Here is a 14,409-nt window from a genome sequence, read left to right as displayed (position 1 = left end):
ATCGATTGACAGAAAAATGTATTCATTATAATTTCAATATTTAATTATTTTAGCTAGTTAATTATTTTAGTAATTTATCAAGTAAAAATGTTAAACATTAGCTTATTATACCTTCATTAAGATCACTGAGGTGCTAAGATTTACTTACAGTACATTTCTCTGTTCATATCATTGTAAAATCAATACTTTTTTTGGCTGCTAGTGAGACTAAGGAAGATAACTTCCCATGAGAATTTGTCAATATTTTTATACTCTTTATAGAGTAAATTATTAATCAATCAATAATGTAATCGACAAAGAAAATGATCATTAGTTGCAGCTCTAATATACACAGAGAGAGAGCTCACTTGCTGTCTAAGAAGTCCATGATGGGTTGAAGGACGTTGTCAGCCTCCTGGACCACGCTGCCGTTGGCTGGCACAGTCTGACCTTTGACCTGAGCTAGGATGTCCCCCATCTGCCTCACGTTGTCCTCGATCTGGGGCTGGAAACTGCATGAACACGGAACACACACAGCAACAAAAAAACAGACCTCAGTGTTAGGTGGTGAGGTTGGTTACAGCATCTGTTAGCCCCCGTCAGGAAACGAAAACAAAACAGTGGATGTGTTCCCACACTCAAACACTCAAACACACCCACCTGACAGCAAAGATGTGGCTGAGGTCGTCCATGACGTTATTGAGTTTGTTCTGCAGCTCTTTGAGGAAGTCGCTAGCCTCCACATTCAACTGGAAGAGGAGGAGGAGATGTGATGAGGGTGGGTGCCTTATGACACAAACAAAAATTATGAATAAATATACAGAATGATAGGATGGTGGACTTACATCTTTGCCACCCATGGCCTCAAACATCTTCTCCAACTGAACTCTGAGCTGCTGGATGTTATTGATGATGATACATGGCTGAAGGAGAGAGAACAATTATTACTGCATTCAGATACACACACACACACACACACACACACACACACACACATACATCTCTCTCTCTCTCTCTCTCTCTCCCTCTCTCTCTCTCTAGGTTTTTGTTGTAATCAATCAAGGTTAGTCCACCTAACTTTTTTATTGCTTCTTTGGCAGAAAACAGTCCCAGTGATGCCGACAGGAAAAGCTGGAGTTCCTTGTAATTACCACTCCTCTGGGGCACCCAGTCTCTCTGGGAGTGCAGCCCACTTTCTTCACCACATTCAGCTAATTACACAGCCCTAATTCACTTAGACACGCTGCCAGATGAGCAAGACTATTAAACTAAAGAGGCTAAGAGATGGAGGTGGCTTTTTGTCCTCAAATCAACCTGATCACTGACCACTCAAAGCAGCTCTTCAAACCAAGTCTTCTTGGAGATGGAAACAAGCTATGCAATTATTCACTTCATTTTATTCTTCTGCCACAAATCGCCATCTGGTACTTCATCTGGCCAAAATACTTCAGAATCAAAAATTATAACATATGCTGCCTTGCCTTACATACTTTACTGCTCTTATGTCTACCTCTTTAAAATATATCAAAGGCCTACCACTTTCTCCTTGTTGACATGATTTGGAAAGTCCTTTGCTATGATGTCAGCATAAGACAGCAGGACATTGCCAATCGTCTAAGGGAGAGAGAAACACAAATGGAGACATAAAGTAAGTAATGTCAATGTCTGACTGCTCAACAAGCAGGCTCAACGTCCATATTAAGAGCTAAAAGTCACCTTGGCGAATCTCTTCATGTAGTTACCAACGATCTGGGGATCAGGACACTCCAGCTTGCGGATGATTTCAAAGCTCTGGTTGAGCTGAGAGAACACGTCCACCACTGAGCAGGAGAACAAAGCATGCTCTGATGTAACCTGGAACTGCAGGAGAAGAAGTAGAAGAAATGGCACCGGGGGAAAGTATTAGAGAGGAGAGGCTGCAGCACAATGAGCTGAAGCTGGCATGGCATGGCTAACACTGTCGGCATTAGCACTTTAATTCCCAATGGAGCCACTCATGGCAAAAATGTATGTACTCATGGTACGGCAAAGTGCTTTGGATAAAAGCCTCAACCACACGGCATATAATTTACATCACAGAGACATTGAACTGACCCTGATCCTTTCCCTGAGCCTTCATGTTCTACAGCTGCATGTGACGGTAGTAAAGAAATTGTGTGAAGTGACTCTTCTGTGAAGATCCAGAAACCAAAATAACCCTTTGCATAAGAGTTGTTGAGGCAATGAGAGGGTGATGATGGGGAGCAGGGCCCTCATTAACACCCCAGCCATTAGCCCAGTAGTAAATGGTGTTGTTGCATTATACAACGCGGGGCTGGGGACTGCTTTTCGCTGACACAGTAAAGTGGAAGCTGCTCCAGGCGACAGTAATTGGACCCAGAGGACTTGTGACATACGAGCTAGGAGAATCTTCGGCTGCATTGTATTGACCCCTCGCTGTGTGAATATGCAGGCGTGAGAGAGAGATACTGTGAGTCAGTTCATGGTATACGTGTTTGTGTGTGTGTGTGTGTGTGTGTGTGAGAGAGAGAGAGAGCGCATCTACTTCTGTTGTAGCATCTGCTCTTCTCTGCAGAGGAGTTTTTTTCAGTTGCCTTTGCTACTGAGTCATTATTGATTGTGCTGAGGCCTCCAACCTGCCTCTCCCTCACTAGGTCTGCAAGGTGCTGAGTCAGGAGAGCTGAGGCGAACAGCCTATTTGCATGAGAAATGCATGAATATATTTCTGAAGGAAAATTTTGCAGGTATCACATAAAACTAAGCTTTCATACTTTACTTGAATCCCAACAGAAGTTCCTTGAATGCATATGCACACCTGGCCATTAAGTCTGATTCTATATTTGTTTTAAGGAGAATTGTTCTGGCTTGAGTTACTTAATGAGTGAAAATAAGGGAAGGAAATTAATCCAGAGCATATTTGTGTGCAGCTTCAATCCACATCAAAAGGTGTGTCACTCAAAAGTAAGACGTGATAGCTGTACACTGAAAAATATGTCCACCGTAACAGGTCATTTAGACAAATGTCCAGTCTTACTTTCAAAGCAAGTCAACTTGATTAAAGATTTTTCATGAATTGAGTGTCCTGCTGTTGATACAAGTTGATATACAATATCTGCCTTATTCGAGAGTAAGGCAGACATAATAAGGACTATGATACTCACACTTGTTTTTGGAAATAACAGCATTGGAAACAGGTGGAAAGATTTCTCACTTGTTTTAAGATAATTAAGATATTACGAGCAAATGTTAATTACTTGTCACGATGGGCATTTTCAGGCTGCGTGTATGTGCGGTACATTCGTATTTCACAACACTGGAAGAGATGTGAGCTACAGGTTGTGGATTGTCTGCTGAAACACCTGTTCATTCGGACAAAAGTGCAACCAGACCTGCATCTTAAATGTGAAGCATGCAGAGGAAAAGAGTTACCCCGTCTTTTTTGTCCCTCTCTAGGGCACCATGGAGGAAATCTCTGGACACTTCCTCATTTTCGTCTAACCACATGATAACAAATGGCTCGAACCAGCTGCAGAACAAAAAAAAAAAGCGCAGGAGCAACCTTAGTTTCTGTGTGCAGTGATGAATATAGGAAAAAAGGTGTTGATGCCATATTAAGGGCCATACTCACGCAGGGTACTCAGGTACATGTTTCTGGAAAGTGGGCAGCTCTTTGCAGTACTCGTTGTACAACCACTTCACTTTGAAGTGCAAGTTCATATAATCTGCGCTTTTACACAGGCGGTGCTTCTCATGCTCTAAATACCCAAGAGAAAGAAAAATCAGAGGGAGAATCTCTCCTCACCAGGGATACTCTCTGTTCATACAGCCTACATAATAAAAATACCCTCTTTCCCCTTTCTTTGAATCATCCCCAGGCCCCCCATGCATGCACACACACACACACACACACACACACACACACACACACACACACACACACACACACACAGCACAGAGAAACTTACCCTCCATGGCATATTTCATATCTTGTGCAAACATATTCCACATGACCTCAGCGCTGATCTTGCCCACATTCAGTTCCTGGGGAAACCTATGAGGGGCAGCACAGTGTGCAGGATTAGATGCTCTTTATGTAATATTGGTAATGTATTATTTAACACAATAGCTCAGCTACAATTTTATAGATAGCCTGCTTTCACCATCACTTCCCCCTCTATATTTGCTCAGCGGCACTGATCACCACAGTGAGAAATCCGCCACGAGAGAAAATATGAAGCTAACAAGACAGTATTAATTCCCAGAATTAATGAGTAGAATTTGATTGTATCATTATTTCTTTCTGGTTTAATACTACTGCACTGAAACAAAAAACAACTGGAAAGAATCAAAAGCAGAAGTACACCCCCAAACTGTAGCAGCTACAGGAGAAACACTGATCTGCATACACACAGGTCAAAGCCTATCTCCAGCTTGTATACTGAGTAAATACACACCAGCACAACACTATTAACATATTATGTATGATTCATTGCTTTGTTTTGCAGTATTTGACATTCATTAATTCACTTGTGGTGGCCCACTACAATATCAAACAAGCTTATCACAAACAGTTATTCAAAAACATGATGATGATTAGCCAGAGTGATTAGCCACATTTGATTTATCTTCTTTCCTTTTAACTTACAAAACACATTCTGACCTTCCATGAGGCAACAGAGAAAGGTTATTCACTCTTCTCCTACTTTGTTTCTTTACATTTGTCCCTTCAGTAAGCCGAGTACAGCTGTTGCCCAGTAACTCCTTAGTTTTTCATCAGCTGGCCTTGAAATTTCCAGCCCTGGCGCTGCATGATAAACATGAAGTGAGAGATCACTGTTATGAATGGGAGCAGACTCACTGGTTAAGGCAAGGGGTGTAGGAGTTCTTGTCCTCCTCTATGATGGAGACAATGAGGGTGATGAGTTTGGACCAGAAGTCCAGGTTCTTGATGCTGGGACCCTGCTCATCCGGAGGAACTGCCTTTGACTGGAGAAAGATAGAAGGGGAGTTGTGGTCTCACACCTAAATATTCCTGCATGCGAGTTTTAGCTGCCATAGAAATGTCTAAGCCAACATCTGCCCAAGTCTAACTATAGTCTTTTATTGTTCCAGAAAGCCTGTGCTCATTTAGTTACACGCAAAACAAAATTGGAATTTTCCAAACATTTCTTTTCATGGGTAGAGCAACACTGCAGTGTTAGTGCGGTGAAGAGCAGGACTCTGTACATCTGTACATGCTCACACACACACACATACACACACACAGACACACTCAGACTTACAGGGTCTGTCTGGTATTCCCGGTTGTACAGATCGTGGCAGTTGTTGAAGATGTACTCATAGGTGGAGTTGAGGCAGGCTTTTACACAGTCCTTCACCACCTGGCTCGCCCTGGGGGGACTCTGCAGCTCCTGGACCTGAACACAAACATGACACAACATATGGTTGAATCCAGAGGGCCTCACAGTGCTGTCAGACTCACAGTTTCAGCATGGGTTATCCCAGTGGGAATTTAACCACTGAGCTGTGCAGAACACACACACACACACACACACACACACACACACACACACACATACAAACACACAAAATAGCTTAGGTTTGGATAAGGTAATGTTAAGATGACTCTAGGTGTGCACCTTAGGCTACTTTCCGGAAAGAACTGGTTCTGCTGTGTTTATATGACAGTATAGTGCTAACTGATCAAAAAAAAGAAAAGAAAAGAAAAGAAAAGAAGGAAAGAAAGAAAGAAAGAAAGAAAGAAAAAGAAAGAAAGAAAGACCCATCATTCTTTCATTTTCACCTTCATCCTGAAGAAAGTGATGCTGGTCAGGAGGTCTACAGTAGACTTGAGGTCCTGCAGCCTCTCAGGACTACTAGCTGGGAAATTATTCTGAAAATACAGATGCAAACACAGAAGACAAGAAAAAGAATTATAACCTGTATAAGTGTAAGTGTGTTACGAGCATGTTATCTGTAACGAGCACAAATGAGAACACCACATGGTTTTCATCTCAATGCCAAAAGCAAGGGATTCTCGTGTACATGCATCCAGAGACAGCACAAAAAAAAAAAACAAAAAAAAAACAGGGCTGACAAGAGATAGTTAATCAATAATAAAACTAACATAGCGGTACTATCATAGCAATCAAAAGGTTCACCATTTTTTTATGATAGAGAGAGGGAAAGATGTTAGTACCCGGTACATGGACAGGTCAATCCGTAGGGAATTGTGCAGCTGATCCAGCAGTTTCACAAACCTCTCCTTCTACACAGAAAAAGATAAAAACACACAAAACCTCTCAGAAGGACACCATGGCTGACAGATTATTTGCTATCATTTGACTAAACAAATCCAGCAACGGATCTTTCTTGGTTTACCTGATTGGACCTTTGGAAATGTAGGTTGGGCCACATTATCCTAACTTTCAAATACAAGCATCATATGCTTTACTTATGCCCTAGAGGGGGAATACTGGCTTTTGAAGAGTATGGTCCATTCAAATAGCTGCTCTGAAAAATATCTCTAGATGACTAGAGATGCTTCTCTTATTGAAATAGTCACATAAGTTTATGAAAAAGGAAATACATATGAAAGCTGCAGTACTTGAGTCTACATGGTTCTCACACTCAGCTATACAGAGATAAGTGTTTTTTTCCACAATTCTGTCTAAAGGGTCGCCAAGTAAATAATCCCTTGGCAATTTTGATTGCTTAAGCTTTAATTACAAAACAAATTAATTTCTCAGGAACTCACACCAAAATTGGAAGCAGCAAATCTGTCTGAGGCAGAAACATTGTTGGAGGACTGGGTGGTGTGGGCGTAGTAGGCGTTGATGTTGGCCAGCAGGGTGCTCATCACTGCAGGCACGCCTGGGCACATGTACTTTGATGACAAGCAGGCAAAGTGGCTGTTGTGTGGCAGAGGCAAAAAAGAAAAAAAAAAAGATTTTTAAAATATAAATGTAAAAAATGCAATAACTCTACATAATTACATTTTCTTGTACCTCTGCACTGATAAATGAGTAAAATATATAAAATCATTATCCTGCGTGTTGCTGCATGGTTATAATTTGGTTTGTAAAACAACTGAAGACATTTCTAGTAACACATAGATAGAACCAGGCCTATATTTAAAACTCTGTATTCGATCTCTCCTGTACAATTCCACTAAACACTAAATACTAAAATTTAGAGTAACGCTATAGGTACTGACGTCATAGCCTGGTAGATCGACTCCACTCCATAACGCATGGCAAACTCATCCACTATCTCCTGAGCCGTCTCCTCAAAATACACTTTCCATGCGTCATCCCCTTTGGCATCCGGGATCTTCACTACGCCACCATTTTGCTCTTCTGTAGTGTACTGGAACAGGTGCTGAACACAGAGAAAGAACAGGGTATGTGTGTGTCTGTTTATATGTGTACATATGTGTGTGTGCGTTGGAGCATATCAAAGTACCAGCAGGTAGCCAGACTGACCTCATGTAGACAGGTGTACTGAACATGGTAGGGAGCCACGGTCTCTTCTCCTTTGATCTCCACACTTATGTGCATTCGAATTGCCCCTGACACCGCAGACTTATCTGTTCGCTTGTCTGTCAGAGGAAAGAAAGATCGACACACCCTCTAAGTTTGCTTGAATCAAATCTATCTTCAGGAGAGAAGGACTCCAGTTGACCAAGTCTGGTTTACTTATCTCTTATTTGGCCTCAAATTCTCAATTCTCTCCTCCTGAAAACCTACCCAGGTTGTACCAAACGTCCATCTCCCCACTGAGTGTGCGGACCTCGATGATGGTTTGACCCAGGAAGTCGTCACTCTCCCGTTTGAACCTCTGTTTCACGCGGGACTTGATGTCATCATCCTCATCCCAAACACGCACCTTAATGCGATCAGAGGAGTTGTGGCATTCACTAGACGAAGCAGAGGCGAGAAATGAGCAGCTGTGGCACAACAGTATAAACCTCGGTGGTGGAAGAAACAGGGAATAGAAAACAAATATTGCAAGGCTCTGCAGTGACACTGAAAAATGTAGGTGGACAGAGGGAAATTTAGGAGCATGATTTTCAAAAACAGTTGTATTTAAATATTGTGATTTGTGAGTGAGGCGAATCCTACTAAAATAGTAGCCTGTGAAGCATTATACTGTCTATTACAGTGATATAAAATTAAATGAAATATCAGTTGATGGAAGATGTGGTTTGATATAGGTAAGTCCCTCACAAGTGAAAGTTCTCCTCCCAGACAGGGTTGAGGTTGCCATAGATGGTCTTGGTCCTCTTCTTGGTCTTTCCCACTTGAACAGTGACATATGGGTCACTGGAGCCTGTTTTGTCTTTAGCCTGCAGGCCCTGGGCACACACCACTGAGGAGAAGACAGGGAGAGATATCAAAACAAGAGACTTTGACAGCTGTCAGACATGCTATCTTTTTAATGGACAACTATGTCAGCGTGCGCCCCTTATTAATCTCAACTCCATTTGTCTCACCAGTGATACTGATCTTTGCCGACCATTTGGAGGTCCCATCAAGGACGCTCTGTTTGATCTGCTTCATGTGTGTTGCATGCGTTGATTTGTCAAGGGCAAACACTTCCTGTATTAGCTCAAAGATCTCTGGCTTGTTCCTCTCTCGGATCTTCATGCGGTCCTTCAGGACCATGATGATGTTCTGGGTCCGGTCCTCCGCTCCATGCTTGGAGCTCTTCTCCGCAGCCCCTGATGAGACGGGGGAGACAGGAGAACAGTTAGAGGAGAGAGATGGGTGGAGGAAGCATAGTTAATAGTGAGTAAATTATATTCAAGCAAATACAGCACATAGGCCAGCAGTTTATCTCCTGTTTCCCTGCAATCCATCTCTTTAAAGCTGAGTGCCAGATAGAGATAGCATCAGATCCCATTTTGAAAGTCTTTGACATTTTTTGGCCAGGGATCAAACCCCAAACCTCCCAGTATCAGGGTGGAAACTCTAACCACTTAGCCACTGATCTGGTTAGGAAAAGTGGGCAGACAGAGTTTCGGGCACCCGCTTCCCACAAGACTCTTTGGAGACAGGAGACAGATGAATAATACATTGCATAGATTGACTCCAAAATCAGTATGAGGATTGGATAAGTCACCCCTTGTGGAGCTGAATTAGAAAAAGCAGTATGGATGCAAAGCCTATGTTTAGAAGTGAGAGAGGAAAGAGGCAGGGGATGACAGCACATTACTCAGGAGATAAATTGGAAAGGAAGAGGGAGGAGAATGTAAGAGTGGATAGAGGACAAGAATAATGGGATGTCAGTCGAGCAGAAGGATACAGAGGAGCTAAAATAGCTTTGAGTTTGTGTGGAGGATTCAACGTGCATTTCTCTAAGTAAAAGTAGATGCATATATTTGCTTCTGTATCTGTGCATTTGTGGAAAAGTACATGTATACATGGACACTTGCATTTGATTATCGTATACAAGCACAGCTAATGTGCATAAAGATGTATGTCAAGCATCAATCATTCTTACTCTGCAGACAGTCCGCATTGAGCAGGTCCTGGCACTTTTCATGGCATTTGACGCCACACTCAGAGCAGCGCATACCCTGGCGGGCGATGCCCCACAGCAGCCCCTCACACTCATAGCAATAGGTAGGGGTGGTGGCCGTCCAAACCTCGAAGTTGTGTGGCGTGGTAGAAGAGATGGGGTAGATCAAAGCCTGAAGGGTCTTTTTGTAAACATGGCTCTTCTGCAAAGGGCAGAGATTGAAGAGTGGTAAATTTGAGACCAGCAGAGCTTAGTGTTGTATAGAATAAACTGTAAAGTAGACTTAAGGTGAGGAAACCCACCAGCTCCTCATTTCCAAGAGTGGTGGAAGCCATGGCGGAGGTGATTCCAGCCTTACGAGAGTTCTGCACTAGAGACTGGGAACAAAGGGGCATTTTTGTTTGAATGCATACTTAAGTGTTGAGTTCACTCTTGTATCTGACATCTGTAAGGTATAAACAAGTACTTACCATAGCCTTATGTCACCAGGCAGTGATAAAAAACAAAGAGTGAGAAAGGGAGAAAAAAGTGGAAGAAAATTGAAATGGATGTTAGCACATTTAGGTATTTCCTGTGTGGTATTTCCTAACATCTAGAAGATAGCAGTCAAATCTCTCACAGTGCGTAATTCTGGTGTATTCAAGCATCTAATTTGGCAACAAACCAATTGAATTACTTATGAATTACTTATCATCAAAATGCAATCATTGTTTAAAAATCTGGCAGGACTAAGGACTTCCTATCAAGCAAAAGTGGCAAGAACAGAGATTGGTCCCCAGAGGTTTTAATTGGGGTGGGAGAAACCAATAATGTCTGCAATAATTATAATTACAGGGCACATCACAAGAATGCTGTATATCATGTGTGAGCTTGTGTGTGTGTGTGTGTGTGTGTGTGCATGTGTGTCTCACCAGATCTCTAACTAGAGGGATGGCTTTCCTCTTTCGAAGGTCAGGCATGCTGTCAATACTGTAGAGTGCACCTCCCATTCTGAACAGGAAAAGTAACAACCATTGCACAGTCTGACGAATGTTAATCAATATTTACCATTTGTCAAGTGATTCATTGTCATTCTTAAGCTTAACATCAAGTTCTCTTACTAAGGGGGTAACATGATTCCCTCATTAATTTTCCCCTTTTTCCAGTCTTACTCAAGTAACAAAATGCCAATAAAAACTTCAAAGAAATGACATTTCCATAGGACATTAATTGAAAGTTTGATTACACAAATTCCCCTGTCTTAAACTGTGCACATAACACTCAACACCTATAATTGCCATGTTGTATCTGACTGCCTTAGCAGTTTTTTCAGTATGCAGCCTCAGTTCCATTTTAAGGTCTGTCTCATCTACAAATGGCTTGCCAGCTAAGTCAGGGCAGCCCACCACCGCTCAATACTCACTGGCCAATTGCCACAGGCTGAACGAGGGTGTGGATCAGAATGAAATAACATGGAGGCTTCCGACACTAAAGAAGGGCAAATCCCCTTACGCCAGCAATAGCTGGCATAAGTTTTCAGGATGATTTAAGAATAACTTAATTGGGTGTAATATCTGGAGGCATGTCTCTTTAGATAATTCTAGAAAAATCAAAAGACTGAAACATGTATCTCTATCACCTACACAAACCAGTATGAGACTTGACTAATTAAACTAATTAAAACTAATTAATTGTATCTGATAACTATATCATGTTTAAAAGAGTGTATTCCTAGATGAACTGAGAGCATAAACTCACCCTCCTTTACCAAACCACAGTGAGTTGGAAGTCTCTCCTCGAGCCTAAGAGAGAACAAAAAGGGATGGAGGGAAGAAGTGAGAGGGAGGAAAACTTTGACAATATTTGTTTTTAAGAAGCCTCATCATATGTTTGAGTCCATACACATCTGTTGCATTCATATATGAAGAGAAGACACATTCATTTGTCTCAGAGCTAACTGTTCATAAAATTACTTAATCAGGGTTTCCCATATCTAAAACCCCATTCCATCTGTGTGTTACTGAATGATGGGGCAATAGTGACTTTGCTCAATTAAAAACCTCAAGTCAAGTCAAGCTCAAGTCAAGTCAAATATGCTTTTATTGTTACTCAGCATATGCATATGCACATACCATACATACAGGGGAACGAGACTGTGTCTCACACGCTCAGACAACTCCCACCTTTTAAACTGCTGGAGTTTTGTTAGGGTTATAATGCATCTGTGAATGCCTATCATCCAAAGGCAAACCCAAGTCTGTGCTAGGAGGAAACCAGTTATTCTATAATTTAATCCTTATAAATGATGCTGTAGAAAGCAGCTATGCAAGGAACTATGCAAACAACATTGTAATGTAGTTTAATTTCAGGTATATATTTAGTAAACTGAAAACTCTGTGGCTAAGAATAATACTGAATGACAGCTCTTGCATGATAAAACAGAAAAAGTCAAATTCTAGTGAAGATGAATGGGTGTGGAGGTGCTTGCTTTCAGACAGTGAGGAGTCCAACAAGACATCTGCTGCATGAAATATCACTGGGCCAACATTTCCTTCTTTCCCTTGAACAGCCTATTGGGTTGTACCTACCTGCCAACCTGCTCCAATCATGGCCGAGCAAAGTGCATGCGAGTGTCACTATGGCAATGACATGAAACTGGAGAGAAAACAAAGTGGGTCGGCACAAACAAACAAACAAAAAAGACAAAGGAAGGGAAGCCAAGTGTAGAAAAACGCAACGTGACATACATCAACATAAACATTGAAGCAAGTGATTAATCTTCTGCACAACTGAATTCAAAGGTAATGAACAGCAACATAATATGTGAACAAAATATGCCAGTGAAAATTGACCAAGCAAAACTAAATGTGTAAAACTAAATCAAGCAGTTCTGTGGTCACAGTGGTCATATCGTGGTGTGGTGCCTCACCCCAGACTAAAATAAAAAGTTTGCCTTCTGAAAAGTGCTCAGTCCTTTAAAAAAACAAAAACACAAAAAAACTCTAAATTATAGAATATGAAACACATTAAGTCCGCACTGCAGTGTCTGGTGAAATGCACGATCAAAATAGAACTCCAGAACTTATATAAACTGTCTTTGCATATAAATAATGCACTTCACATACATATTTCAAAGACTTGGTGAAACACTTTTAGAGTCTCTTGAACTCAGGCATACCTTTGAGATGACAGCCGTGACACTGCGGCTTGCACTGAATTTGGCCTACCGGTCTGGGGCTCAGACTGGGCTGCTGTGGAAAGCTGGACTGGAGTTTGGAGTGAGAGTGAGGGTCCAACCAAAATAAGATTCGGGATGCAGTTGCACTTACCTCCCGAAGCTGCTCCAGGACCTTGTTGTAGAGCCTTAGCCAGTTCTCCTTGGCTCTGACTGCTGGATCCACTGGCTCTTTGGGTTCCTCTTTTACCACAGGGCTACAAGAAGAAGAAATTGTTTTCATTTTTATCAAAAGAGCCTCTGTGGGGGTGCTTGAGGGGTAAAGTAGTGTGGGAACTTCTTAATTGTTGATTTAAATTCAAATGAATCCAATTTCTTCCATTACAACGATACATTAGTTTATTCCTACCTCTCAGGCAGCATCTCCTTTTCGTCCACAGGTGTTGGTGGCCGGCTTTCCTCAATGCGCTCCTCCATCTCTTCCACAGGGAGGTTTTCCTCTGGCTGGGCAGGGGGCATCCTAGCCTCCCTTTCCAACATTATGTCCTCCTCTAGCCGGTGCTCCTCTTCCAGGTGGGGACCCTGGTCCTCAGCAGTAGTCAACTGTGTTGTGACAGGACCGCTGGACTGGGCATGAGATGGGGCAGAGGATGGAGTGGCTTGAGAGGGAGGAGCCATGTTGGAGGGGGGCTGCTGGGTCGCTGGGGGTGCCACGGTGGCTGGGTGGGATGGAGGGACAGCGGAGGATGCAGCAGACTGTTGTTGTTGGGACACGGCTGAGGGTGGAGGGTGAGGCTGGGCGGGTTGGGCAGTGGGTACAGAAGACAGGAAAGTAGAAGCCAAGCCTGTGACGGCCGCTGTTAGAGGTTTAGCCATTGAGAAGAAAGAAGTTGCGGATGGCGCTGGCTGAGGCTGAGGCTGAGGCTGAGGCTGTTTTGGTGGCTGGGCAGTCGGTTGACCCGTTGGGGGCTGTGCAGCCGGGGCCATGCCAGGAGGGTGAGCCTGGTTCGAGGCTTGGTTAGGGGGCTGGGCAGGGGGCTGCTGTTGGTGGAGAGAGGGCTGTTTCTCTAGGGGCGGTCTGGAGTTGGGTACATCGAGAGGTGGGGCAGCAGGTGACGTTGGGGTGGGAGTGTATGGAGGCTCCAGGTCTTCACTGAGGGTTCCATCCAAATTGTATAAATCCTCATCATCATACATCATCTCCTCATCTTCATAAAGGCCTTCCTCTTCCCCCTCATACAGCCCTCCGTCATCCTCCTCGTACAGAGCCCCCTCTTCTCCTCCATCCTTGCTGTAGCCTCCCTCATCACTGTACGCCCCCTGGGTCTCATCAGGGTCCCAGTCTGGAGATCCTTTGCTGTAGCTAACTGAAGAGTGGCAAGAGTGATAGGAGTCATTCTCATCATAAGGGTCCCGCTCTCCGTACTCACCGCCATAGTCCTCCTCACTCAGCTGACTGCTGCACCGACTCAACTCTGCAGACGATGCATAGCTTCCCGTGGGACTGGTGAGGAGAGGAGAGGAGAGCAGAGGAGAGCAGAGCAGAGCAGAGAAGAGAAGAGAAGAGAAGAGAAGAGAAGAGAAGAGAAGAGAAGAGAAGAGAAGAGAAGAGACACTTCAATACATTGACTAATAATTGACATCCCCAAGAGAGACTGATAGAGTATTAAAGAGAGGGATGTGGTTTAGGAATGAAGATAGCAGGAGACCAAAAAATATGCTTACAGAGCACTTTGTTAGAGGATGGCCTGTAC

At 43.1% G+C, this 14,409-nt stretch overlaps 1 protein-coding gene across 3 annotated transcripts in view; it reads right to left on the bottom strand.

Moving 5' to 3' along the window:
* The window catches only part of LOC115374676 (protein unc-13 homolog A), a 36,148-nt gene that overhangs the window by 10,134 nt on the left and 11,605 nt on the right, over positions 1-14,409 (bottom strand). For 2 of the 3 annotated variants that reach the window (XM_030073716.1, XM_030073717.1), the window contains exons 10-34: positions 13,065-14,159; positions 12,810-12,912; positions 11,239-11,282; positions 10,413-10,491; positions 9,972-9,977; positions 9,804-9,878; positions 9,484-9,703; positions 8,474-8,701; positions 8,208-8,349; positions 7,728-7,897; positions 7,464-7,579; positions 7,196-7,359; positions 6,737-6,890; positions 6,179-6,247; positions 5,783-5,872; positions 5,262-5,396; positions 4,838-4,965; positions 3,945-4,030; positions 3,608-3,734; positions 3,409-3,505; positions 1,696-1,839; positions 1,516-1,593; positions 825-902; positions 640-728; positions 348-491 (exon numbers count right to left, since the gene is read on the bottom strand). In XM_030073716.1, coding sequence (XP_029929576.1) covers positions 348-491; positions 640-728; positions 825-902; positions 1,516-1,593; positions 1,696-1,839; positions 3,409-3,505; positions 3,608-3,734; positions 3,945-4,030; positions 4,838-4,965; positions 5,262-5,396; positions 5,783-5,872; positions 6,179-6,247; positions 6,737-6,890; positions 7,196-7,359; positions 7,464-7,579; positions 7,728-7,897; positions 8,208-8,349; positions 8,474-8,701; positions 9,484-9,703; positions 9,804-9,878; positions 9,972-9,977; positions 10,413-10,491; positions 11,239-11,282; positions 12,810-12,912; positions 13,065-14,159 — 3,861 coding nt within the window. Of the gene's footprint in view, positions 1-347; positions 492-639; positions 903-1,515; positions 1,594-1,695; positions 1,840-3,408; positions 3,506-3,607; positions 3,735-3,944; positions 4,031-4,837; positions 4,966-5,261; positions 5,397-5,782; positions 5,873-6,178; positions 6,248-6,736; positions 6,891-7,195; positions 7,360-7,463; positions 7,580-7,727; positions 7,898-8,207; positions 8,350-8,473; positions 8,702-9,483; positions 9,704-9,803; positions 9,879-9,971; positions 9,978-10,412; positions 10,492-11,238; positions 11,283-12,809; positions 12,913-13,064; positions 14,160-14,409 lie in introns of all 3 variants that reach the window. The other variant, XM_030073715.1, reaches the window with a different exon arrangement.

Source organism: Myripristis murdjan, chromosome 17, assembly GCF_902150065.1.
Source record: "Myripristis murdjan chromosome 17, fMyrMur1.1, whole genome shotgun sequence".
NCBI lineage: Eukaryota > Metazoa > Chordata > Actinopteri > Holocentriformes > Holocentridae > Myripristis > Myripristis murdjan.
The sequence above is the reverse complement of the archived record's forward strand: the minus strand, read 5'-3'. Positions and strand labels throughout refer to the sequence as shown.